General features: G+C 43.3%; 1 protein-coding gene and 1 long non-coding RNA gene across 3 annotated transcripts in view; one reads left to right on the forward strand and one right to left on the reverse strand.

Moving 5' to 3' along the window:
* Positions 1 to 27,082, forward strand: part of LOC137226354 (uncharacterized) — a 35,691-nt gene that overhangs the window by 7,967 nt on the left and 642 nt on the right. The window contains exon 3 of the long non-coding RNA XR_010944321.1: positions 26,603 to 26,672. This is a non-coding gene — a long non-coding RNA (uncharacterized lncRNA). The remainder of the gene's footprint in view (positions 1 to 26,602; positions 26,673 to 27,082) is intronic.
* Positions 25,409 to 27,082, reverse strand: part of AOX1 (aldehyde oxidase 1) — a 70,839-nt gene continuing 69,165 nt past the window's right edge. Inside the window, exon 35 of one of the 2 annotated variants that reach the window (XM_067741055.1) lies at positions 25,409 to 26,736. In XM_067741055.1, the coding sequence (XP_067597156.1) occupies positions 26,686 to 26,736 (51 nt within the window). In that variant the 3' untranslated portion in view covers positions 25,409 to 26,685. The remainder of the gene's footprint in view (positions 26,737 to 27,082) is intronic. The other variant, XM_067741056.1, reaches the window with a different exon arrangement.

Below are 27,082 nucleotides of genomic sequence, written 5' to 3' on the forward strand. Positions count from 1 at the left end.
GAGCGGGGGCTACTCTTCATTGTGGTGCGCGGGCTTCTCATTGCGGTGGCTTCTCTCGTTGCGGAGCATGGGCTCGAGGCGCAGGGTTCAGTAGTTGTGGCTCGCGGGCTCTAGAGCGCAGGCTCAGTAGTTGTGGTGCACGGGCTTAGTTGCTCCGCGGCATGTGGGATGTTCCCAGACCAGGGTTCGAACCCGTGTCCCCTGCGTTGTCAGGCGGCTTCTTAACCACTGCACCACCAGGGAAGTCCCCCAAATGAGTGTTTTAAAATGATTTTATTTTACCTGTACTTTTCACAGAGTAATATTGGTCTATGGGATTGAGTACAAAAAAATAAAAAGAAAGAATTGAGTTCTAAATAGTTAAAAAAAAAAAAAAAAGCCTCTCCTTGTTGGATACCTTTGGGACAGGCTGCTTGGAGAAGGGAAAGCTGAAGGAGTGAGTGCCTGGTGACTATTTTGACCTGTGAAAACACCACGGGCTGTTTAACAGGGAATGTGGTCGCTGTTGCCGTCTGCTGCTGGAGGGGAGAAACTCACTAAGCCTGCTTGAACAATGGAGGTAGCTAGGGCAGCTAGAGGAGTTTCTGGGTGAATCAGCAAATATTTGTTGAGCCACAGCTCTGTGTAGAAAACTGAGTCTGAAGAGAAAATGTACAAGAATGGGCATCAACAGAAAATCTACAGACAACAAATGCTGAAGAGGGTGTGGAGAAAAGGGAACCCTCTTGCACTGTTGCTGGGAATGTAAATTGATACAGCCACTATGGAGAACAGTATGGAGGTTCCTTAAAAAACTAAAACTAGAACTACCATACGACCCAGCAATCCCACTACTGGGCATATACCCTGAGAAAACCATAATTCAAAAAGAGTCATGTACCACAATGTTCATTGCAGCTCTATTTACAATAGCCAGGACATGGAGCAACCTAAGTGTCCATCGACAGATGAACCGATAAAGAAGATGTGACACATATATACAATGGAATATTACTCAGCCATAAAAAGAAATGAAATTAGGTCATTTGTAGAGACATGGATGGATCTAGAGACTGTCATACAGAGTGAAGTAAGTCAGAAGGAGAAAAACAAATATTGTATATTAACGCATATATGTGGAACCTAGAAAAATGGTACAGGTGAACCGGTTTGCAGGGCAGAAATAGAGACACAGATGTAGAGAACACACATATGGACACCAAGGGGGGAAAGCGGTGGGGGTGGGGGTGGGATGAATTGGGAGATTGGGATAGACATGTATTCCCTGATATGTATGAAATAGATAACTAATAAGAACCTGCTATATAAAAAAATAAATAAAATTAAAAATTTTAAAAAGTCAGTTTAAAAAAAAAAGAGAGACAATGTACAATCTTTACCAGGATTTTCTGAATTTTCGAAAGATCAGATGTGGTTGAGCATCACACTGGAAAGTATGATTTCTTCCAGCCTCATGATCCTGTGATTTGGTTAGTGGCAAGTAGCCTTAGCTTTCTTTAGCAGAACCATCTGTAACGTAAGGGTCTCGTTATAATAAATGAGAAAACACCTTTTGTCTTAGTCACTATAAATAATTCCAGCATCCTTGCAGAGAGATAATAATTGGATGGAACATTTCCTTAAACTTTGTATCAGGCCCTTACAGGTAGGAGAATTATCATTAGTGGGAAAGAAGCCAGCTAGATTTCATGTTGCAAATAACACTGTGACCTAGAAGCAATTATCATAGGCCTAATAAGCAAAGTGAAATAAAACTGTGACAGATGAGGCTTGTTTTCGACCACATTCTAGAGTTGGACTGAGGTGGAATTGCTCTTTAGAAGCCAGAGATTTTAATTATATAACAAGCTGGCTATTAGTTGGGCAAAAGAGTGAGTTTGAATCGCCAGGTATGTATTTTGATTTGTGAGCAGATGCTGTGACACATCTTCTTCCATTAATTTTGATTTTCAATCAAAGTAGGAACTGTGGTGTCATTGCTGTCACCATCACAAGTGTTCCCCACAAGGGGAGCTTTAGGGTCCTTCATTTTCAGTCCCAGAGGTCATTTATGGTTCCTAGGGTGATCCAGGGGGTCCTCTCCCCATAGAAAGCCAGACATTTCTTTTTGGGCTCTTTTGCCAATCTCAGCAACAGATAAATTCAGACTTAATGCTGGTGTCAATGACAAACACACGGCCTTCATTAGAGCTTATAAACTGAACAAGATTTAATGGAACCCACCATGGATAACAAAACAAAGACAGATACTCATAGAACAGTAGCCTAATCACTGCACAATTAAATTCACTGCTTTGCATATTTATTTTTCCATCTCTTCTAGTTTAAAAAAAAAAAACTAAGTGGATTTTAATTAAATCTTATCTTATAAACAAACAAGAATCTTATGTGCCAGGGATGAGATCTCTAATGTCAACTTCTCAACCGAAGAAATAATTGCTGGCTAAGTTACAAATGATAACAGAACATCAACAGAGAATTAACTGTATGTGTGCTGGGAATGTGTGCTATTTATCATCAGGCAGGCTTGCAAAGTGCCAGAACACTGAGTCCATCAGGAAATGGGAGACCCAGGTTCTAAGCCCTGACTGACCACTAGGGAGCCAGGTGAATTTAGGAAAATCTCAGTGAGTCTCTAGGCTTGATTTTATCTGCAAATTAGGGATTTGACTAGAAGCTACTTTGGTTCTCAGAGGCCATACTTCTGTGAGGTAAGGCTGGCTGTGTGTTGAAACATGGTAAAAGAACAGAATGTCAGACTTTTTAAAGCCAATAAGGACCTTCCTTTCACCGACCATCATTGTTTCCCAAGCAAGATTGAGGGGTTTTACAGCTACGGCGGAAAGTTGGACTTTTCTCAGTTAGCAGAAGTAAAGAGCAGAATTTTGTTAAAGTTTTCCTCCCATTTCGTTTCTCTAAAGCCAACGGCACTGCAAGTGAGAGTTGACAATAAGATGGAAAGAACAAGTAAATATTTATGAGGGTAATTTGCAAAGAGTAGATCATGCTTAATTGGGTGACCTTTTCTTTTCCTTTTTCTTCTTTTTAATGGACTTCTGTGCTTCCTGTTTTGACCTGGTACAGGGACCATATAATAAGTCATCTTTTCTAAGTCTGAAATAGTTCCTATTCCACTCAGCCTAACTAAATTTGCCACTATTTTATGATGTTCAGCAAAGAACATGGTGTTCAAGGAAAAGCCCTGGACTTCTGCTTGCTCCTGCACATGAGTGAATCTGAGAACCACTGGTCTAGTTTTATAGACGGGAATAACAATGAGGCTCAAAGAGGGGATGTGACCTAGTCAAGGAGACACCGATGGTTAATGTGAGCAGAACCATGAGCCCAAGGGCACCAGGCTCCCTGCCTGGAGTTCTCTAAAGTTGAAATGGTTCCATACATCTGGAAAAAACATGGTTTAAACAACTTTCGCTAGTTAAAAAACATAAGGAAACCATTTCTCAAGGGAATTGAATTAATTTATTTGAAATTAAATTTGATGATACCTTTATAAAAATATTTTATGCAAAACTGTTTTGCTCTTTGTGGGAGCCATCAAAAGGGCAGATCTTTGGGTGGAGTTCTGTGTTTCCATAAATCATTTCACACTGAATAATTTCAACACTGAACAAAAATCATGGTGGAAGTTGCTTAACTGACTAAAGTGATGGAAATTGAACAGTAAAGGCAGATTGGCTAAAAGAGAATTTCTTTTCATAAGAATTCTGTAAATCTTGTCTTAAGTTATGTGTTTTGTCGGAAAGAATGACAGAGAGATGGAAGTTTCTGGGAACTGATTAAAAGCTCCAGTTAATGAAATAATCTGTACGCTTGTCTCACCAGGTTGGGCCAGTGGTTCTCAGAGGATAGTCCATGGATTCCTTTCAGGGGTTCCAAGGTCTAAACTATTTTATAGTAATATTTACCCTCTTCCTTCTCATTCTCTCACGAGTTACACTGGAGCTTTCCAAAGGTTGCATCATGTGTGGTACAGCAACAGGCTGAATGTAGAAGCAGATATGCAAATCCAGCTGTCTTTTAAGCCAGTATTAAAGAGCTTTGCAAAAATTGTAAAACAATGCCACTCTTCTCACTGATTTCTCTTTGGAAAGATAGAGTTATTCTTCATGAACCATATGTTATTCATGCTAATGTGCAATGTGTTCACCCATGTTATTTTCTTTTTTTAAAAATTTTTATTGGAGTACAGTTGCTTTACAATTTGTGTTAGTTTCTACTGTACAGCAAAGTGAATAAGCTATATGTATACATATATCCCCTCTTTTTTTGGATTTCCTTCCCATTTAGGTCACCACAGAGCATTGAGTAGAGTTCCCTGTGCTATACAGTAGGTTCTCATTAGTTATCTATCTTATACATAGTATCAATAGTGTATCTGTGTTGGACTTCCCTGGTGGCGCAGTGGTTAAGAATCCACATGCCAATGCAGGGGACATGGGTTTGAGCCCTGGTCCGGGAAGATCCCACATGCCTGTGCGCCACAACTACTGAGCCGGCACTCTACAGCCCAAGAGCCACAACTACTGAGCCTGCATGCCTAGAGCCCGTGCTCCTCACCAACAGAAGCCACCACAATAAGAAGCCCGTGCACCACAACGAAGAGTAGCCCTTGCTCGCTGCAACTAGAGAAAGCCCGCGCGCAGCAACAAAGACCCAACACAGCCAAAAATAAATAAATAAATAAATTTATTTAAAAAAAAAATAAAAGGGCTTCCCTGGTGACGGGGTGGTTGAGAGTCTGCCTGCCGATGCAGGGGACACAGGTTCGTGCCCCGGTCTGGGAAGATCCCACATGCCGCGGAGCGGCTGGGCCCGTGAGCCACGGCCGCTGAGCCTGCGCGTCCGGAGCCTGTGCTCCGCAACGGGAGAGGCCACAGCAGTGAGAGGCCCGTGTACCGCAAAAAACAAACAAAAAACAACAAGACAAAAAATTCCCAGTTTTAATTTCACATACTTCAAATGTTAATAGATATAACCCACATAAACAAAGGCTCTTTAGGGCCCTCAGTCATTTTTTAAGGGCATAGGCAGTCTTGAGACCAAAAAATTGAGATGCCCTGCAGGGCAATGGTGACACAGCAGTGAATGCCACATTCTCCTCACAGGGGGCTTGTGCTCACAACCTAGTGAGTATATAGGTGATGTCAATCTGGCAGAAGATACCCTACAGGATAAGCACAGAGCTCTAGGGAGCACAGGGGGATTCCTCCCCAGACTTGAGAAGACTTTTAGTGAAAGGTTTCTGAAAGAAATAGAGAAGGCGTTCCTCAGTCTGTGCTTTCGACCCACCCCTTCCATCTCTGAAGTTTTCAGCTTCTCCCTTTTACTTGTATTCTTCCCATCAATCTTCAAGCTTCTTCCACTAATAAATAATACAAAACTCAAACTCTTCAATCCCAATTCTCCACCAAACCCTATTGATTTTGCCTCTTAACCCTCTCTCCTGTCTGCCCTCTCTCTCCACCTCCACCACCAGCACCCTAATCCTAGACACCATTGTCCCTCTCCTGGGCTGTGTGATACCCACCTGTCACCCTGCATTCACTTGTGACCCCTTCCAATATTTACCCCATACAACAGCCAGAGTAATCTTTCCAAACGGTAAATATCCTTTATTGAAATCCTTTCATGACTCTCCATTACCTGCGCAAAATATTTATATTCTTTAGATCTGCACTAAAGGCCCATCAGGATCTGCCCTTCTCTGCCTTTCCAGTCCCACACTTTGGGGTAGGGGTGGGGGTTACAGTGAGCCCTCCAACAGGCGATGCCCTCATCATTTGGGATTGTTGGTTTTTCCTGAAAGCTCTGAGTTCCGCAAAGCCACTAGCCAATACACGTGATTTTTACTTTACCTAGAATTCCCTCTCCGTGTCCCATTCATTTCCCCTTCCTACTTCTTGATAACTTCTATTGATAATTCAAGTCTCAGCTCAAGCTTGGCGCTTTGGCAAAGTCTCTCTGGATGTCCACCCTCTCCCACCTCTTGCTCTCTGCTCCACTCCCAGCCCCGGTTCCTAGGTCTCCATACAGCCCTCTTGGCCTTCTATCATTAATTGTTATGGGCACATCTGTCTGACTCTTCCCTCCGACTGAGCTCCTGAGAGACAGGCAGTGTATCATTTCTGTATCCCAAGGGCCTAGCAAAGTGTCGATGTATGGGATGCTCCCCATAGAAGTTTGTGCAACAATTACAAATGAGTCCAAGAGATGCCTGGAGGAACAGGTTTTTAAAAAGAAAAGAAAATGCTTTAAACCTGTGCCAGGCTGTCAGGTAAGTGATACAGGGAGCTGGTAACTGCCCTCACCTGCTTACAGTTTGTACCCTGGGTTTTCTCTGGATTTTAATAAAGATGCCTGTGTGCCAAAACAGACTCTGACTGTTCTGCTTTGGACACAGAAGGAGATGAGTTCTACTAGATGAAAGGTCATGGACAAGGTGGGTCCACCCAGGGGCAGGGCAGGGAGGGGAATGCCTTCCACAGTTTCCTGAAGGTGACGGTAGTGCAAAGGTACCCATGGGACAATTTGATATTAAGTCTGTTAACATTTTGAGTAAGTAAAATTTCCTATGATAGGTAGTAAATCCTTGTTCATTTTGGCTTTATTTTTAGTGGGGCAAAAACCAAAGAAACAAGTTCTAAGGAAGAGAGTGTTTTTCTTTGAAGATGTTTTACATTTTCCTTTTGACATTCATGTTAAGATATCTGAGTTAAAGATGCTGGAAAGTATCACCTGGGAATGAGCTGATGGACTGTTTATTCCCTTAGAGTTGACATAAAAAGAGAAATAAATCAGGAGAAAAGAACATACCATTAGTTCAGGTGGAAATATAAGTTCCTGGGTTGAGTCCAAGGGCTGCAGGTCTTCTTTTTTACACAATTTGGTACAAACTTTAAGAAGAAAAATTAGTGTTTTAATCTTTTGATTAAAAAAAAAAAGTCAAAGTTTGATAAGCACCACGGTCATTAACAGCCAAGTACTGAGCCTCTCCTGTTTGAAAGGCCCTGGACTGGGCTCGGGATACATGGCAGTGAGGGACAGACCAGTCCCTCAGTTTTACTCTGACGAGAGGAGCATCTGTCAAGCAGTTGTCCTGTGCCAAGCACAGGGCCTGGCTGGAGCAAGATGAACTACAGTTAGGGCCAACAGAAGCCACGCATCAGAAGAGGGGTCCAGAGGCAGGCGCCCCGGAGGTCAGGGAACAGTGGTTGCAGAGGCTTCCTGGAAGAGGGGCGAGGGGGGAATGGAGCCAGCACAGACCCAGATTGGGAGGCTGTCCACAAGGTGTTAGGAAGAAACCAAGTCGGTGGCTTTGACCACAGGGAAGTGATTAGAAGGAGGCGGTGTGAGGGGTCAGAGCAGACAGACTGTGGAGCGTCTTCAAAGGCGGGCTTCAGTTTTGAGACAGCATTTGGGGCCAGTGGGAGCCACTCAGCATCTCTGAACTGATAGTTCTGGAAGGTTTCTTGAGCTACAGTATGCAGTGGTTCCTGATTCCAGACCTGCAGACTGGTTGCGTTTGTCACCTGGGGAGTTTTGTAAAAATTCTGAGCTACTCCCAGGCTACTCCGCACGAGGTTCCAATCCAGTAAAACTGAGGGAAATCCTAGGCCAGCACATTTTTTAAAAGCTTCGAAAGGAATTCTGGGAAATGTGAGGACCCTGCTGTGAGTTGCGTTGTGTGGGAGGTGTGGGAAGGAAGGTAACCAGGTGCAGAAGTTGTGTAATGATCTCAGTGTAAATGAAGATGGTCTGGATTAGGGCAGCGTGTGTGCGGAGGAAAAGCGACAGATGAGCTTGAGGACTAGTGCATGTTAAAATCATCAGGCCTTGGTTCTGGGTGAGAAAAAGCACACAATGATGGTATCATTTACCATAAGCATGGAAGGCAGGAGAGGGGCTGGTTCAGCAGAGTAAGAGTGGAGGTTATAGTGAGCTCAGGATTAGGTATGGGAGGGAAGGGTCCAGAGAGAGCAGCAGTAGGAGAGGATTCAGGAAGCATTTATGGAGATGTTACCTGGAGTCTCAGGAAGGAAGAGACGTTAGAAAAATGTATGACAATAACTCAGCTAGAAAGGGGACAAGGAAGGGATGCCAGGGTGGGGAAAAAAAGAAAAAGGAAAGGGGACAAGGAGGGTGAGTGCATAAGGATAGAGGGGATGAGAACTGGCTGCACCTATGGGAAAGGCTGTCTCATAAATGAGGCACGGATTTGCCCAACATATCCCATATGTGGACATTACAGGAAAGCGGGTCTCAGACAAAATTAGAAATGGCTTTCTAAACCAGAGTTGGCCTGGGGAACCACTGAATCCAGTTCTGTCTGTTGGCTATTACAGTTCCAGGGAAGTCTACCCGTTCTAACAGGGACTAAACATGGTTAGTTGACACTTTGCAGGGAGGTGATGTAAGGAAAATTATAGCTGAAGAGTGAGGAATGGTGAGATTAAGCACTTTGTTCGATTTTCTGTAACATTATTTTTTGTGTATATGAACTACCATCCTGGAGTCCACTCTTCTTTATATTTCTGTTGATGTCAGAAGTATCAAATGTGGCTTAAGGAGTCCATTCCCAACACCGTCCTTAGTCTCAGATTGTCGGGACTCCGCTCTGGGTCCCAACTCTGGCCCCTTCTTGCCACACCCATCCCCAAGGGGCAAGGGTCCTTGGGACCAAAGGGACATTCCACTCACAGCCAGTACCCCACCTTCCAGCCACAAGCCACGGACACACACAACCTCCGAATTCCCTGCTGCCAAGGCCCCAAACCCACTTCCAGGGCCCATGTTGGCCCCTGCTCTGGTCCCTCCTCCCAGAGAGGGCAGGGGTACAACCAGGGGCTCACCCCCAGGCCTGTGTGGTGGCCAAGGGCAGCTCTTTGGGGCATGGAAGGAGCTTGGAGACGTGAGCTGAGCGCCCAGTCTGTGATGACACCAATGCAGGACTTTAATCCATTCTTTAATCTTTCCTTTAGACATATTTCCTTGCACATCCCCCTTTGGCATCATCATAACGCTTTCTCACTTTTCCACATTCTTCTTAACAATTTAGGAATCCAAACATCTCTGGATATTTAACTTCTACAGTTTATACATTTGTAGGAAAAAGGTTATGTTTTTAAAATGAATAATTCTATATAGTCTTTCTTAGCGACTTATAGGTTTTTTAGGGAGAGGGATGTGGAGGCAGTAGGCATGAGAGGGTCTGAAACAGAAGCTCTGTGGATGGTACGTATACTTAGTGGCTATTGATTCCACATAGCATGAAAGATGGAAACAGCTTCTCCTCTCTTCCCCATAGACCATTAGTACTAATCAAGGATGGAATCACATTCAGAGAGAACACACGCAGTTATTTCAGAAAAACGTTTCACTTTGGCTATGACTCCACAAAACGTGCTGCTGAAATGACAGTGTGAGAAATAGATTCTTTTCTGTTTCTCCCTATCACAAAGCTAGATGTAAGGAAGATGGCATAATCTGTTTTCACTTAGAACATGCTAGTTTATAAACTTCACCTTCAAAAAAGCCATTAAGCCGCTCCCTGACTGTATTTCTGAGAAGAATATCTAGTTACCCTCATTGAGAAGGGCAAAATGGCAAACCTCTGAGTCTCTGATGCACAGTATTGTGCTTTCCTTGAAAACCAATTCCACGTAATGGGTGTGATGCTTTGCTGTTTCCTCCAGAAGTCCTGGCTCGGCAGCTCTCGGATGTTTTATACTCACAGGACTGAAACTTTTCCCACTCTCCACGATGGGTCTGTAGCCAGTACAGCAGCATAATTGCCTGGGTAGAAAGAAATATACAATGATTCGACCCAAAGTTCACTCCTCTGCCCTTGGAATGTCTCCCTCATTCATAACCAAGACTCCTCCCCCCTCCAAAAAATTACTGGGTCTACAAAATCCCAGTAATTTTTCTAGATTGAACTAGCGTCATCAGAAGACATTTAGGACACATTTCTGGACTGCACTCTGTGGAAGGGGGCAGAGCAGGAAACCAGTGAAGAGAAAGGGCAAAGGACTGAGGAAACGTCTTCAAGGCTACAAGTCACGTGCCAGAGATGTGCCCATCTCGTGAGCAGAGGCTCTGCCTCTTTTTGTTCCAGACCCTCTTTCTTCTGTTGTCGTTCTTATTTCTTTTGTTCTTGTTTTTAAAATTATAATATTTATTTTTTATTTACATACAGTAAAATTCACTCTTTTTAGTGTCCAGTTCTGCAAGTTTAGACAAACTCAAACAATTGTATATCCACTACCACGAACAAGCTATGAAACAGTTCTGTCTCCCTCACAAACTCCCCATGCCCTTTTGGAATCAACCCTCCAGCAACTCCCTGTCCCCAGAAACCACTGATCTGTTTTCTGATTCCAGACCCTCTTTTCAAGGATGTTGGTATAGTGAACAGCTTTGGAAAATAAAGCAGTGTCTCCCATGGAGGAATTAGCAGACATTCTTACTGTCCAGTATACTAAAGATAACGCCACCTTCTGGCAGGCTTACTATCCATTATCAAAGATTTGAGTTCCCTAATCTCAGGGTTCCTCTCCTGCAATGCAACCCTTTGCACATCCAGGTGTCCACTGGCCCTACTCATACTGCCTTCAGAATTGAGGCTCAGGAAGCGGGCATAAATTCTAATAATCTAGCTCTGCTGTTGCTGTGAAGAATAAAGTCCTTTGTCTCTGATCCAGGAGTCTTGTGTCTTCTGCTAGCATCCAGCAAACTGTGTCAGGCTAACTTGTTAGTTTGTAAGTAGGGTAAAATCTCAGACCCTTTACAGTTCTTGGAGGTCACTAGGTGGTATTAAGATATCTTTTAACATTGGAAGGACTGACCCAGACACAGAGGGAGTATCTCTTACAAAGCGTGTTTGCGGGAATGGCTCCTAGATCTGATCAGGATGTCACTGTATTGTAATTAGCTCTGTGTCTCTTTAGGCCAGTGATTCTCACCTTTGTGGGAAGTGGTCATAGACTCTTTGAGAATCTGATGATAGTTCTGTTCTGTGAATGTTTCCTCAAAATCACATGTGGATACACACACATTTTGCACATTCATGGACCCCTTTAAAGACTTTAATTGGCCCTGGATCAGAACCTCTGGTCTGGATTGATTCTCACTAGGTGTAAAGACCATATAGGCATACTGCTCATAACACAGTAGGCGCTGATGCTTGTAGAAAGGAACATGAATACATTTGAGCAATAATTAAGTAAATTAGAATACTAAAAACTTATATAGATGATACCCCACAATATGAAACCAAAGAAGACACTGGTTATAGTGGGGGGAAGAGTGATAATAATAAAAGAGGTCCTGGTAATTCTCTAGAGAAAATAACAAGGAAAATGACCTCAGGAAAATAAACATATTCAGATGAGTGGTTAAGAACGTGGATGCTGCAACCAGATTAGCTGAGTTCCAATCCTGACCCTTCCACTTGCTAGTGACGTGATCTCAGGCAGTAACTTACCCACTCTGTACCTCAGTTTCATCATCTGTACAGCCAGCATATAGTACCTACCATAGAATAGCGCCCGGTACATAGAAAGTTCTCAATAAAAGTTAGCTGTTACGGTGGCATCTAGATATTAAAGCACAGACTATGGATGATAAAGAAAGAAGACTTGCAATTTTGGTGCAATGATGCTACTGTTGTCTAATGGACACCACCAAAACCTAGAGGGATGAGATCCACGTGGTACCTGGCAATGTTAAAAACAAGAAAACTAACAAAGGGCGGGACCATATGATCATAAAATATAAACTTGAGTGGAAATCCAGGAACTTCACAGGAAGAAAGGGAGTAGAGACCATTTGGGTGAGAATGCAAATAGAAACAAACAGAAATGTACCTATGACTCTCTCTCGTACCTCACACTACGGGCCACAGTGCTTGCTAAAAGTAACTGTCCAGATTCCCAGCTTTTATTTTCCTAACTTAGTGTTTTTTTTTTTTTTTTTTTTTTTTTTTTTTTTTTTTTTGCGGTACGCGAGCCTCTCACTGTTGTGGCCTCTCCCGTTGCAGAGCACAGGCTCCGGACGCGCAGGCTCAGCGGCCGTGGCTCACGGGCCCAGCCGCTCTGCGGCATGTGGGGTCTTCCCGGACCGGGGCACGAACCTGTGTCCCCTGCATCGGCAGGTGGACTCTCAACCACTGCGCCACCAGGGAAGCCCCCTAACTTAGTGTTTTTATACCTGACCCTCTGATCCTTGGCTTTCCGTGGCTTTTTTGTTTTAAACATCCTTATTGGAGTATAATTGCTTTACCTTTGATATCTGCCTCTAGCCACTTAGTTTTGGGGCTGAGACTTCTACTTCTGGCTTATTGCATCCAGCTTCCTTGATCTGAGCATATAGTTTCAGCATCCGCTGCGGCCCCAACAGGGGTTGTCTTCGTGCCTCCAAACCCATCCTACTGCTTGAACCAGAAGCTTGCTCCCAGCGGGGTTTGGACAACACAAGCCTCTTGGCCCAACGAAAGGTACGGATGGGGCCTCCCTAAAGCAAATCACAAAACTTAAACAGAGGGAGAATATAGCTGGGAAGGGATCCTTCAATTACCCAGGTTTGAGAAGCTCTACCTCTTTTAAAGAAGAAGCCCTAAAAAATGCCTGCGTGGCTCAAAAAGTGAGAGGAATAAATGAGGGGAATGGCTGTCGAGCCAACCACAAAGGCTGTGATAGGAGAGTGACAGAATGTTTGGGGAGAACATCTTTGGGTTCATAACAAGAGAAAGACAAGAGTGCTGGGTGTTGTTATTCAGGGCTATAGGCTTCTCAGAAGTCCGTTTCAGAAAGTACAGAGCAGTGATGGCTCTTCTCCCATTTACCAGCAACTATAAAAAGGAAATATAGCATAAAATGCCCAGGAAGCTCTCAGAAATGAAATTTGGAGGATGTAACTGTAAATGAAGAAGAAAAAAGCACTGTGGGTGCGGGGGGCACTGTAACCAGATTGTTCTCTGCTAGGCAAAGACAAAGAAAGGACGTGAACAAATTATGGAAGTAATGGGGCAAACTGACGCCAAAGGCAGAAGTGTGAACCAGAGCAGTGCCAAGTTGGCTAAGTGCCAGACAGAGAGAACTTTTGTGGGAAATGCTATCGAACATAAGATGTATCAATCAAAGAACAAATATACTGCTCAATGAAGCTAGAGTAATATTAACAAGTGTCAGAGAGAAGGCACAACTATTTTATTCCTAGTTTTGCTTCCGTATTTCTCACCAGAGGAATACTTGGTAAACCAAAAGCATCAGATAAGCACATTTAAAAAGATGTGATGCCCACCATGTGTGGAGATTTTAAGACAGCACTTAGCTTCTTTAGATCTGTTCAAGTGGTCAGATCGATCAAGGTGAACTTTGTCCCATGACCTTGAATTTATAGATGAGATTGTGAAACCATGGTCAGTAGTGTTTTGGGACATCACAGGAAACCAGAGCAGAGCTGGAGCCCGGGAGACAGGCAACCATTGATCCTGGTCCTCGAAAAATGCACGCTGATGAGGTTGACTTTGTTCTCGGGCAACTTTCTGCATCTATTCTGGAATGGGTTATTGATGAGGGGGCCTTGAGATGTGGTCCCTAAGAGGAGAGTGAATACTGAAGAAAACTAGCCTCTTTCCCTTTTGAGAGAAGATTTCTTTCTTCCTTTTTTTTTTTTAATATATTTATTTATTTATTTTTGGCTGCATTGGGTGTTCGTTGCTGTGCACGGGCTTTCTCTAGTTGCAGCGAGCAGGGGCTACTCTTCGTTGCGGTGCGCGAGCTTCTCATTGCTGTGGCTTCTCTTGTTGCGGAGCACGGGCTCTAGGTGCCGGGCTTCAGTAGTTGTGGCTCGTGGGCTCAGTAGTTGTGGCACGTGGGCTCAGTAGTTGTGGCTCACGGGCTCTAGAGCTCAGGCTCAGTAGTTGTGGCGCACGGGCTTAGTTGCTCCGCCGCAGGTGGGATCTTCCCGGACCGGGGCTCGAACCTGTGTTCCCTGCACTGTCAGGAGGATTCTTAACCACTGCACCACCAGGGAAGTCCCTTGAGAGAAGATTTCTACACTGAGAAGCTGGTCAGTGCTGTAGACACAGTGCGCGGGGGTTTTATGAGGCATTTGATGCTGGCTGTGCTCCCTCTGTGGAGGCGATGAAGAAATGTAAATGCATGATACCCCAGAAGGGTTTGTACTTGAGTGAACAAGTCCAATGTCAACAGTGTTGATTAATTTTCTCATAGTTCTCCGCCTGGCTTATTCTATTCAGTATTTTAATCAATGACATACAGACAGAAGGTAATGTTTATCTGATTTGCAAATAATAGTATCAAAGTTAGAAAACAACGTGACAGGCATATATGCAATTTAATAAGAATTTAAAAGTTTCCAAAATGGCAAAAGGGGAAACACTGCTTTAAAAGTCTTAAGGCTTTTTTCAATTGAGTACAAGTTGATGAGTCATAGGGAGTTTGACTGATCCCTAAGAGTCTATAACTTCATAAGCGTTAATAATACTTAAATAACAACTGTAGCAGCTACAGCCACAACAAAACGTAAAGCAAACAAAAGTTCATTGCTTCTTTTGGCTGACTCTAAGTACATAATTAAAAGATTTTTAAAGGCCTAATATTTCCAAACACCATTCCAATGACATTGCAACTGCATCAGAATCACCCGTGCAAAGACTGTTTCCATAAACATGTGCTTCCCAAACATACATTATGTTAAAGTGAGCAGAAACGATTGATATGATGCCAAGAATGTAACAGTCATGTGGAAAACTCACTTTACTTCTTGACTGGCTGCCTCAGTTTCCCCTCCTGCTAAATAGGGATGGATAATATTTGCCAACACAGCTTGAGAGAAGTGGGTCACAGAGATCAACGAGTCAATCTTTGCCAAGTCCTTTGGCCTGATTCCTTGGAGGGAAATTCTTGAGTGTCCTGCTCATCTTGTCAAGGATGGTACTCGTTCTACAGTGTAGAGGTTTGGGACTCACCACCCAAGCTTCCCATTGACTGCTCTGTGGTGGGGCTCTGGGTGGTTCGTTAGGAGAGTGAAGATGCTCGTCACCATGCCTGGGGTGCAGAACTCGCAATGGGTACCATGGCCTTTAGCAATCCTTTTCTAAAAGCAGAGAACACAGAGCACCCAGCCTGAAAGCTGAGGGGTAGGAAGCTCTCAGAAATGAGGCAGAGGCTCCGACTGGTGCAACTGAAGGTCGGCACAGGCCCGGCAGGTATAGGCTGGAAGTGCTGTGATTATTCACATGTAAGATGCCAAGGGATGCTTTCTGGGGAGAGAGTCCATTGATGTCGCTGGGGAGGAAGTCCTCGAAGTTAACCCGGGACATGACTTCAAGGGCACAGTTTGGATTCAGCCAAGACCACAGACATTGAGATTATCTGCTTTTATTTTGTTCTCCCTCTCATTCTGCTACCAATTGGGGAAAAAAATTGAATTCGAGGGATTTGTTGTAAAGTCTTCTGTCCATAGAGAGAGCAGCTTTTCTTCTTATTTCCACTGAAGGGTTACCTGGTGTTTCATTCATTGTTGGACATTTGTACTCATGCAGCTGAGTACCTGAGTTTAAAAATCCCACACAAACTCAGCCTTGAGACTAATGCGCCCAGCTGCGTGCCTCTGATGGTGCGAGGGGCTTTGTGGGAGTAGAAGGACAAAAGGCCGGTGAGGTTCCTTCCCCCTGGCCTCTGGCTCAGCGGTCTGCCAGCGACCTTCCTGGTACACCAGTGCCTTATGGTGTGGGAGGGTCATTTATACGAGACATAGTCCTTGCCCCCAAAGGGTTTATTACTTATTCAACATATATAGTCTTGACTAAAGACTATCACATAGCATGCCAAATTCAAATATCTTAGTCACAAAAGTGTTTTTTTTTTTAAGTATTTTTTTCTGGCTAGAATTAGCAGCTTGGCCATTTACACAGAACAAACACAGAATAGGCAACCTTGTCTTTTTCATTTCGTTATAGGAAACAAGATAAATATTCATTTCCGTGTCTTTGTGCATAGGTCCCAAAACCTTCCTGCAGGAAGGATTCCTCCCTGAGGCAATTAGATGGTCTGAAGTGACTCAGAGAGTCACTCCCTCTGCACCCCTCGCCCGTACATTTTTACGGAAGCGTAATAAGCTTCAAATAATAATAAAGAAAGCCACAGAATGAAAAAAGAAATTAAGAAAAGGTTACCATTTTTTCCTATGAAAGGGACAGAGACCTTTACCTACCATATATATATTTTTTACATCTTTATCGGAGTATAATTGCTTTACAATGGTATGTTAGTTTCTGCTCTATAACAAAATGAATCAGCTATACGTATACATATATCCCCATATCCCCTCCCTCTTGCGTCTCCCTCCCACCCTCCCTATCCCACCCCTCTAGGTGGTCACAAAGCACTGAACTGATCTCCCTGTGCTATGCAGCTGCTTCCCTCTCACTGTCTGTTTTACTTTTTCGCCTGCTATCTTTGTTCTCTGAAACCATAAGCCATGGCCCAGACAGCTAAAGGAGCCACCTAGATCCATATCTATCCTGAACTCATTAACATATGCTCTTACCTGAACTAGATCAATCCTGGTTTTGGTGCTTCCTATGACTTCTAAGGTGGTGGCAGCAGCCCCATCGAGAGAGCAGATGGGCACCAGGCAGGCAGTGATGGAGGAGTGACTTCAGAGTTCACACAGGGAAGCTGAAAAGAATTGGCACAGTGACAGCAGCAGTTTCCAAAAAAGAAAAAGGAAAATGTATTTAGATGATTATAATAGTAATTACTTTGATATGAATACAATTAGTTGAGTATATATCAAAGCTGGGCCATTACATAAATGATTTGGAACTTGAGTATGGAGACCTAAAAATAAATATTCTGTTACTTGGAATTAAAAAAGCCATTTCCCCCTCCAAACTATCTTGTTGAAAAATATTTTTGGAGTCGAAATGGTCTGTTTATTCCTATGCCCTTTTCAGTTTGCCAGCTGTTATATGTCTGGTCAAATAAATTCGTTACCCTTCAAACAATCTCCAGGTTACCTGTGATCTTATAAAGACCCAGAGGATATGAGGAAGTTAAGAGACCACCTTGAAGGCAAGTCATTCAATAACTTCAGCAGAGTGTAAACTCCACGAGGGCAGGTAACTTTGGTTCCCAGTGCCTAGGACAGGGGAAGCTTGATAGATACTGGTTGAGTAAATAATGAGGATAATTGAGCATTTCCCCTAAATGTTCAGGCTTTTGAATGCACATGAAATTCACCTCTCAAGAGGAGGAGAGAACTTGAATTTGACCTTGAATATGGTCATCTGTCTATAGGAGGGTTATTAGGAAGGGTGAGAGCAGGCTTTTAGATCTCTCCTGGGGTGTCTCTCTTTTTTTCATTCACACAAAGACAGGAAAGGAGAAAGTATCTAAAAGGCACACAAACCATCGAAAATGGAAAATTTCTAATATAATTGGAGCCTCCCCAGTACCACTTCTTTTAAACAAGGAAACATAGGATAATTGGAAGAGAATGTAATACAACTTTGGGTGCTTGGCCTAAAAAAAGAAAAAGAAATCTATAGCCATCCCGCACAAAATGCCTGAACTTTCAATTCATTCATAAATCGATGATGGAATGAGCAGAGGGGATGTAGTGAATTACAGCTGGTTTTCTGCATGGTTGTGGGACACACCCCAACGCTGTCATGACACCTTTATACAGTCACAAGAATGTGAAAATGTCAAAGTGGAAAGAAGGTACACGAACAAGGTACTGCTGCCTGTTGAGTTTCTAAGGGCACTTTTCACACTTTTTTTGGGTATTGAAACAAGCAAAAAAAAAAATCAATGTCTCTCAGGGTCCTTCTCTTGATGGTGGCTTTCACTTCTTGCCTGATTGCAGGTATAGTTGTGTTTCCTGGTCTCCAAACCTGCCCCAAGACAAGTCTACAGGGGGCACCTGTCTTCACACTGTGATTGAAGGTTAGGAATCAGAACAGCCTCCAGGAGGCCGGACTGTCAGCCACAGTCTGGGGCTCAACTCTGGTGAATTCAGGCAGACCCCAGCTCTCCAGAGCTCTCACTGGTCAACCCTCAGTTCCATAGAGGGTCTGTGCAGACAGTGATCACGTGCTCACACCTGACCTGGCCCTGGAGACCAAGGCAGGACCCTCAGCTACACGTGATACTGACCAAGAGGCTGAGGGCCCCCATGAACTTACGTTTCTCAGAATGAATCAGGTGTCAGGGAATGGGGCTCAAAAACTTCCACATTTTAAACAATATCTCCAGGTAATCATTATCCTTGATTAAGTTCAGGAACCATTGTTTTATACCATTCCATTTGCAAGACAAGCCACTTACTTTAATCCTACCTACAATCGAAATGTTTGTAATGCCTACTTAGGTCTTCCGCCCATTTTTAAATTGGATTGTTTGTTTTTTTGATATTGAGCTCCATGAGCTGTTTGTATATTTTGGAGATTAATCCTTTGTCTGTTGTTTCATTTGCAAATATTTTCTCCCATTCTGAGGGTTGTCTTTTTGTCTTGTTTATGGTTTCGTTTGCTGTGCAAAAGCTTTTAAGTTTAATTAAGTCCCATTTGTTTATTTTTGTTTTTATTTCTGTTACTCTAGAACGTGGGTCAAAAAAGATCTTGCTGTGGTTTATGTCAAAGAATGTTCTTCCTATGTTTTCCTCTAAGAGTTTTATAGTGTCTGGTCTTACATTTAAGTCTTTAATCCATCTGGAGTTTATTTTTGTGTATGGTGTTAGGTAATGTTCTAATTTCATTATAAAGATATATTTTTTAAAAAAAGAAGCTTACATTACATCTCCTAGTCAAGGCCTATCCCTGTGAATACAGATCAGCCTTATTAAGCTACTGATTAGAAGAGGGAGGAGGTGGTAGAGTCAGCTAAGCTAGGGCTGGTGTAAGTTGGCACAGTTGCCTTATTTAATATTATTTAATTGCTAAATAAACTGATTCAGTGAATCAGCCCCACAGTAAAATGATGTAACAAGCAATAAATCTGGTTTAAAAAAATGTTTGCAATGAAGCATGATAGGAAGAAACAGTTCTAAACTTTGCAAGAGAGATTGCAAAGTTTCCAGAGTTTCTTATTAGCTTTGATTTCCCAAACAAACAAAACGATACAGTGTTTTCTCAGGTGGAGTAATAAATTTACTTCAGGATCTGAATTACTCTCAATGACCCCTGCGGAGGAAATGATTCTATAGATGGAGGCAGTTTACCTGTAGCCCGTTATTTCTGAATAATAAGAATCATTCGAACTATGCTTGTTGATCTTGTTTGCCTGAGTTGATCAAACATCACTCTTTGCAATTATAAAATTATGTAACACTGTATTGTATTTGGCTTTATTTTGGCCAAATGTTTGCCTTTGTGTCAGAGGATAACCAACAAGGATTTGCATTCTAACACAACACAGGTTTCAGGAAAATAATAAAAGATTATGAAATACTGAATATTATAAACTTTTTAAATTCTTGAGTTCACAGAGTTGAGTAAAATGGTTTTAACTCTCAATACTACCTAAAAAACACACTCCTGTTTTTCACTCATATTTGCAAAGTTAAGAAAACAAGACCTTGGCAGTAGTAATCAAATAGCATTATTTCAGCACCCACGGGAAAACATTTGCACAACTCACTGCCACTTCCCGTTGGTGAAGGGATTCTAGAAGGCTTGCTACCACCTGAGGAGAGGAAACTTGGTGCAGGGGAAGCAGCACAAACTCTGGGAGCAGAAAGATGAGAAGCAATGTCCCTCTGATGCCTATTAGCTGAGTGATCTGGGGCACATTACATAGCTGCCCTGAGCCTCCATTTCTGTACATGTGGAGTGGGCGCACATGGGACCATTATGCTCAGTTTCAACCTCAACTGCCTCTTCCTCTCTGCCAGTGGGACTGAGAACAACGATGCTGGGTTGTCCTTCAGGCCCAGCGTTAAAGACAGTGAAAAGCAAAGTGCACATTCCATTCGTGGATCGTGTCTTAGTTAAATCTCAAGAACTCAAAACAAAAGTGGGACCAGAAAATTATTTTGCCCTTTGTCCTAATTTAAGGACAAAGGTCTGATTTAAGCCCACTTAAAGAAGTAACAGATTAAAAGGTGAACTAACTGTAAAATTTATCCCTAGCTTTCCGGGATGACTTCTCTTCTAGTCTTGCTGGTCATAAGTTTTATAATTAGTTGCAAATGATCTGAAGATTTTACACTTCTAATTTGTGTGTGTCGGGGGAGGGTGGCTTGGGGCAGAGGGGAGGAAGGAAGTGGGGAGGAAGAGAGAGATGGGGAAGATGGTCATAAAGAGAAATCGATGTCTAACACTTAGATGAATACAACCTAATTTGGCATGCAATTACCAAATGTAGTCTGAAGACATCAATATAATCAAGTGCTTTTCATCTAGTAGTCCTAATGCATTTTACAAGTAGATTCCACCCCCTCCTCCCAGAGACCTACAGATTGATAGAGTGCCATGGTCACTGAGTCAATCACCAGTTCACACGCTGGTCACCTGAACCTAATACCTTCTTGCTACCATGGTTTCTTTCTCTACATAAATTTAGAAACTACAGCGTAATAAACTTACCTTCCTTCCATTCACAAAGAAAACAAGTTCATCTGACTCCTTAGAATGAGACATTACGCCAGAATAATTGGCCGAATGTTGTGGAGTTGCCCCTAAAGCACCTGCTGTTGTGTCCACCTGAGCCAGGGGCCGGGATGCTCCCATGGGAGGGTGACCAGCAGGACAGAGGGCAGCCCCGAGGGGTGATTCTGGTCTGCTCTCTGTCTGCGTTCCTGCCATCAAATCTTGTTTGCCTGCGCTCTCAGTCGTCTTATTTCCCTACCTCCCTCTGATACCCTCACTTTCCTCCTCCCTTAGGCCAATTTGAAAGGTCAATCTCAATCTAGTTCTTACACAATGTACACTTTTCCCTGCCCTGGGGGCGACCCACCGGAATAAAATTCCTTCTTACAGCCAGCAACAAGAACCTTCTTTAATCTGAAATGGAACTAAATCATGTAGATATAATGCGTTCAGGTGTGTTTTTAGGTGTTAATTTTTTTTTTTTTTTTTTTTTTTTTTTTTGCGGTACGCGGGCCTCTCACTGTTGCGGCCTCTCCCGTTGCGGAGCGCAGGCTCCGGACGCACAGGCTCAGCGGCCATGGCTCACGGGCCCAGCCGCTCTGCGGCACGTGGGATCTTCCCGGACCGGGGCACGAGCCCGTGTCCCCTGCATCGGCAGGCGGACTCTCAACCACTGCGTCACCAGGGTTTTAAATTATGAAGCTAATGCTTATTTTTTAAAAATCAAAACCACAAAATTGTATAAAGTAAAAGCGAAAATTCTCCTTCCCAATTTTCACTTTTCAGAGTTAACTCTTACCAGATTCCTCTGTATCCATACAGAATTTTCCCATGCGTATATGAAATATATGTACATACATGAATCTAGAAAGTGAAATCAAACTATTCATATTACTTCGAAATTTGCTTTTCTCAAGTTACCTAGGTGCTTTGTGCCTCAACTGCCTCACCTGTGAAATGGACAAAATAGTAGTATCTCTCTGGGCATTGCTGTGAGGATTCAATCAGCTAATAGTTGTGCTTAGAACAGCACCTGGCACCTAGGAAGTTCTCAATAAATGTTAACTATTTTTATTATTGTCATAATTTATTAAACTGTTCTCAGTTTACATTGTTTTCCATTTTTCACTATTACAAGTAGGCTTTATCTTTGCACATTTGAGCAAGTATATCTGCTGCACAAATTCTGAGAACTGGAATTCCTGGGTTGGAGGGTGTGCATGCTACTAGGTCCAACTAAACTGGCTTCCAAAATGTGCAGTAATACAATGAATCGTGTATGAGAGAGTGTCTGTTTCCCCATATCCTTCGCCAGCACTGAGTACCATCCACACTTGGCATTTTTCAAATATCTGGGGGAATTTCAGTTCATAATTGGCATTCCTTCTGTTATTGTGAGATATTCCATCTTGCTATAGATTTAGTGAATATTTTTATTTATTTTTCTGTCCTCTATTTTCTCCTATTAGGTTTTTTACTTTCTTACTAATTTGAAGAATTTTCTTATATACAAGGGATATTAACCATAATCTGCTGTAAATGTCCAGGTATTTTATGCCGGTTTGTTAACTGTCCACTGGAGACATCACATATAGCCCTTTAATTGCGAGTATCCTGCATCTGGGAGGATGGAGTTCCATCCCCACAAGCCTTCCAGATGGCATGTCAGTTGTATCCTCTCTAGGTCATTCCATTGCCCAGGCGCTTCTGAGTGGTACAGATGTGATATGACCATTGGATCCCATATCTCACACTTACCCCACCCTGCTGCAAAGCAGGTGACAGTATTTGCTGTAAATTGTTCTGAGGTGATGTTATGTGGGATCTTAAGAGAGCAGATTTAATACTAAGTAAGCCCTTAGGTAGTGGTGATGGCTGAGGTCCTGGAGGCAGGCACAGCAAACCTTCACCCAAGATATGCGTCTCCTCCTGTTAAAATAAATCACAGCTCCTTCCAGGGTAGAAGTGTTCGATGCTGTCAGCTTGCCACCAAGTGGCGAATTGGCCTCCTGGAAGGATGCTGCCAAACTGGGGACTAGCTTTAGTCTGTATTGGGGGCCGTTGGACATTCAGCAGCAGCTACATGGTGCACAGGGCCCACCCCTGCCCCCCTGGCCCTTCCCACATCCATTGTGTCAGCAGTGGAGTGACCAGGGACAGAGGTGGCTAATGTCAAATGCCATTTTGTCTACTTTGCCTCTTTCATGGTGGGTGTTTTCTGCTAGAACTGGAATTCCTGGGTCGAAGGGTATGTACACTGCTGGGTCCAACTAAATCACCTTCCAAAATGTGTGCGGTAGCACAACCAATGACGTATGAGATTGTCGCTACTACACATGAGTCCATGGGCCACTTGGGCCACTCAGCTTTCCACACAAAATGGATGACCAGGTGCGCCATCCAAAGCTCTGCCCATCAGGAGAATCTGCCCTCACCACCTCTGAGTGGGGCTCTAGTGAAGACACCACCCATACCTGGCTTGTACACACATACTGAGCCCACCCGTTGGTGAACCAAGCTGACTTTTCCTTTTCCATCGGTTTGTCCTAAAGGACCTCTCACTCCACCGTGTAGCCACAGGGATGATTTGCGGGAGACATGCTGATGCAACAGTAGTGGGTAACGGGGTCTGGGTTACCTGCAGCTTGCTTGTTCTTTCAATTCCTTGTGTTTGATTTTGGATGTGCCACTTCCGGCTTACCTTATTGCCTCTGGGCTTGCTTAATTGCATTTTAATAAGATCCTCAAGTTATTTGCGTGCATTTTAAAATGAGAGAAGCACTACGTAGTATCAGACAGACAAAAGGATAGGTCAAAGTGATAGTGTCTTCCAGGCAGAGGACACAGGCAAAGGTTCCAAAGTGAGAAATAGAACGGGAAGTGCTCACGGTAAAAGAGAGGGGGTTGTGAGATAATGCTGGAGAGGTAGGCAGGAGCCAGAGCACTGAGGGTACACACGCCACCTTAGGGACTTGGAACAGTATTCTGGTGGGATGAATAGGAAGCCATGGCAGGATTTGAGGCAAGATCGTAACATGATCATATTGTGTGTGTGTGTGTGTGTGTGTCCATACTTCTACACATAACTTTGGCTTTAATCTGGAGAATGGTTTGGAAGGGAAGCAAAATGAACACAGGGCAAAGATGAGGAGACTACCGCAATAGTCAAGTTAGAAATAATGATGGCTCGGGACAACATGGGAACAAAGAGAGTGAGAGGCAGATGTAAGACGTTTCTCTGAGGTGGGATTAACAGGACTTGCGCACCTGGATGACGGAGCATCTCGGATCACTCCCTCCTTCCCCCCAACCCCAGGCTTCGGCTCAGCGTCTTGTGGATGGCTGCACTGACAAGAAGATCTGTTTGGGACCCATTAAGATGGAGGTGCCTTTGAGACATCCAAGTGGCAGTGACAGGCAAGTTGGGTTTTCAGAGCTGGACTTTGAGTGAGAGAAGCCCAGGCTGCAGGCAGAGAAGCCACAGGAGTGAAGGCACCCGCCAGGGAGAGGGAGTGAGATGAGGACCCAGGGCTCCCTGGGAAATCCCAGCATTTATAGACGTGGGCTGGAGGAGGGGTTGGCAAAGGGACAAAAAGAGAGGGGGAGAAAGCAGAAGAAACAGAAAACCTGGGGAAGCCAAGCTGTGAGGATCCTAAGAATGTGCCCTCCTTTGATCTGTGTCACCACAGCACAGGGTGAGACTTTAAAATGGGTCAGTTCGTGTTACTTCTCTGCTCTGCCTTTCACTCAGATTAAAAGCCCACGTCCTCACAGTGGTCTCAAGGCTCTGCTTGTCTGCCCCTCCCCGGGCCTGTTCTGGGCTCACAAGCGCCATTTCTGTCCACAGAGAGGCAGGCACACTCCCACCGGCGCGGACTTTGCCCCCAGATGCTCTGATGTGCTCTTCCTCCAGGTACCTTCTTGGCTCAGACCCTCACCATCCTCATCCCCAGACCTACCAGCTGCAACCAGCTCCAGGCCTCCCTCACTCTCCGTCGCCTTAACCTGCTCTACTTGCATTGTTCCCTCAGCACTCGGCTCCTGCGATCACACTCTGTAATTCAATTATATTTGTTATTTTCTGTCTGTCTCCCCTGACTAGATTATAATCTTCACAAGGGCAGGGATCTTTGCTGACTTGGTTTACTGTTATGTCCTAAGTGACTAGAACAGCGCCTGGCACATAATAGGTGCTCCATAATCATTTGTGATATGAATGAGAAAGGCTGCTCTTTAAAGGGTTTTAACGTAACCATGTGTAACCGTAATAAGAATGACCTTAGTCTCTAGTCCTAGGTCACTGAAGAAGTTTTGCCGTCTTACCTGGCTCTGGGACAAGAGTCAAGAGTTGCAAGTGTGACAGGGAGAAGATATTATACTCTAGTCTCTAGTCCTTTATACATCAGTGCTGATGTTTGGAGTTTTTCAGTGATTCTGTCTTGCTGCTTGGTCCACTTTGAGGTTTCCTGTCACTAAAGGCCACTGGGATATATTTCTTATGAATCTCACAACTTCTCACTCTTTTCCTTGTTTTCTGTTTCTCACATGCCATAAAATTCACTCTTTTAAAGTGTGTGTAATTCAGTGGTTTTTAGTATATACACAGGTTGTTCACCCATCATCACTATCCAATTCCAGAACGTTGCCATCAGCCTGAAAAGAAACCCTGTACCCATTGGCCATCACCGTCCCATTCCCTTTTCCCCTCAGGGCCTGGCAACCATTAATCTACTTTCTGTCTCTATGAATTTGCCTATTCTGGACATCTCATAGATGGAATCATATTATTAATATGTGGCCTTTTGTGCCTGGCTACTTTCACTCAGATAATGTTGTCAAGGTTCATCCATGCTGTAGCATGTATCAGTATTTCACTCATTGTATGGCTCAGTAATATTCCCTTATATGGATATACCACATATATCAGTTTATAGAGTTGGGCTGTTTCCGGTTTGGGCTATTCTAAATAATGCTATGAACCTTTGTGTACAAGTTTCTGTGTGAACATACGTTTTCAATTCTCTTGGGTATATATGTAAGAGTGGTCATATGGTAATTACGTGTTTAACTTTCTGAGGAACTGCCAAGCTGTTTTCCAGAGGACCTGCACCATTTTCATTCTCCCCAGCAATGGATAAAGGTTCCAATGGCTCCACATTCTTGCCAGCACTTACTATTGTCCATCATTTTGATTACAGCTGCCCTAGTGGGTGTGAAATGATACCTCATTGTGGTTTTGATTTGCATTTTCTTCATGACTAATGAGTTTGACCATCTTTTCATGTGCTTATTGGCCACCTGGATGTCTTTGGAGAAATGTCTATTTAATTCCTTTGCCCATTTACAAATTGGGTTATTTATCTTTTTATTGTTGAGTTGTAAGAGTTTTAAAATATATTCTGCACAGTAGATCTTTATCAGACATACGATTTGCAAATATTTTCAATATTTTCTCCTGTTCTGTGGTTTGTCTTTTCAATTTCTCATAGTGTCTTTTGAAGCACAAAACTTTTTAGTTTTGATTAAGTTCAATTTATCTGGTTTTTTCTTTGGTCCTACAGACTCTTTAGACATAGTGCCTAGATCCATTCTGACAAGAAAAAGAGGGTGATAGCAGATGGGGACAAATGAGAAAATGATAACTTTACAGTTCATACTAATAAAGTTACTTAGAAAACCACCTTTCACTAGACAGTATAATTTCTGTTGGTGAATACAAGCCAACTATGAATTACATATAAACCATCATCTTCCATTCCATTCAGCTGGATGGATTTAAGGGACAGAATAATAAAGAATACCATTCTAGAGGAAACCAGTTAGCATTTATGCCATTTAAAATATGATTTCTAAATTGCTTAAGCATATCTATCAAATTCCAAATGGAACATTTAAAATTAGCATCCTATAAAAGCAATACTCTGTGAAATGATTTCTGAACTGTGAAAATTTGTCTTTCAGACCCATCATCCTAGAGCATTGAGACTGGATAGATTGCTTTGTTGGAAGAGCCACCCCATCTTCGCCAGAGGTTTGTATTTGGTTCATATGGGTACACTCCAAGGAACATAGGATCCAGGTTCATCTCTTGGAATCTGGAATAAAAGGACAAGTTTGGATGTTTGCAACTTGGAAAATGTTTGTGATGTGTGACAAATAGCAGACTATAAAATAGGATAAAAACCACCCAGAGGGTGACCAGGACAACGAGAGGTCTGGCCATGACAGTATGAGAAATGTGGAGGAATCCAGGAGGAGACCGAGGGTCAGGCGAGGCAGGACAGCTATGAGAGTCATCTCATGCTTGAAGAGGGACAAAGGAAAGGTGGAATCAGCCTCTGTGCTTCTCCAGAGGGAAGCGGCGATTTGTGGGGCTTAGGAAGAGCTATAAGGGGTACCGTGAAGAGCCCTCATGAGAGGAGGTATAGGACGGGGCTCTCC

This window comes from Pseudorca crassidens, chromosome 6, assembly GCF_039906515.1.
Source record: "Pseudorca crassidens isolate mPseCra1 chromosome 6, mPseCra1.hap1, whole genome shotgun sequence".
Taxonomy (NCBI): Eukaryota; Metazoa; Chordata; class Mammalia; order Artiodactyla; family Delphinidae; genus Pseudorca; species Pseudorca crassidens.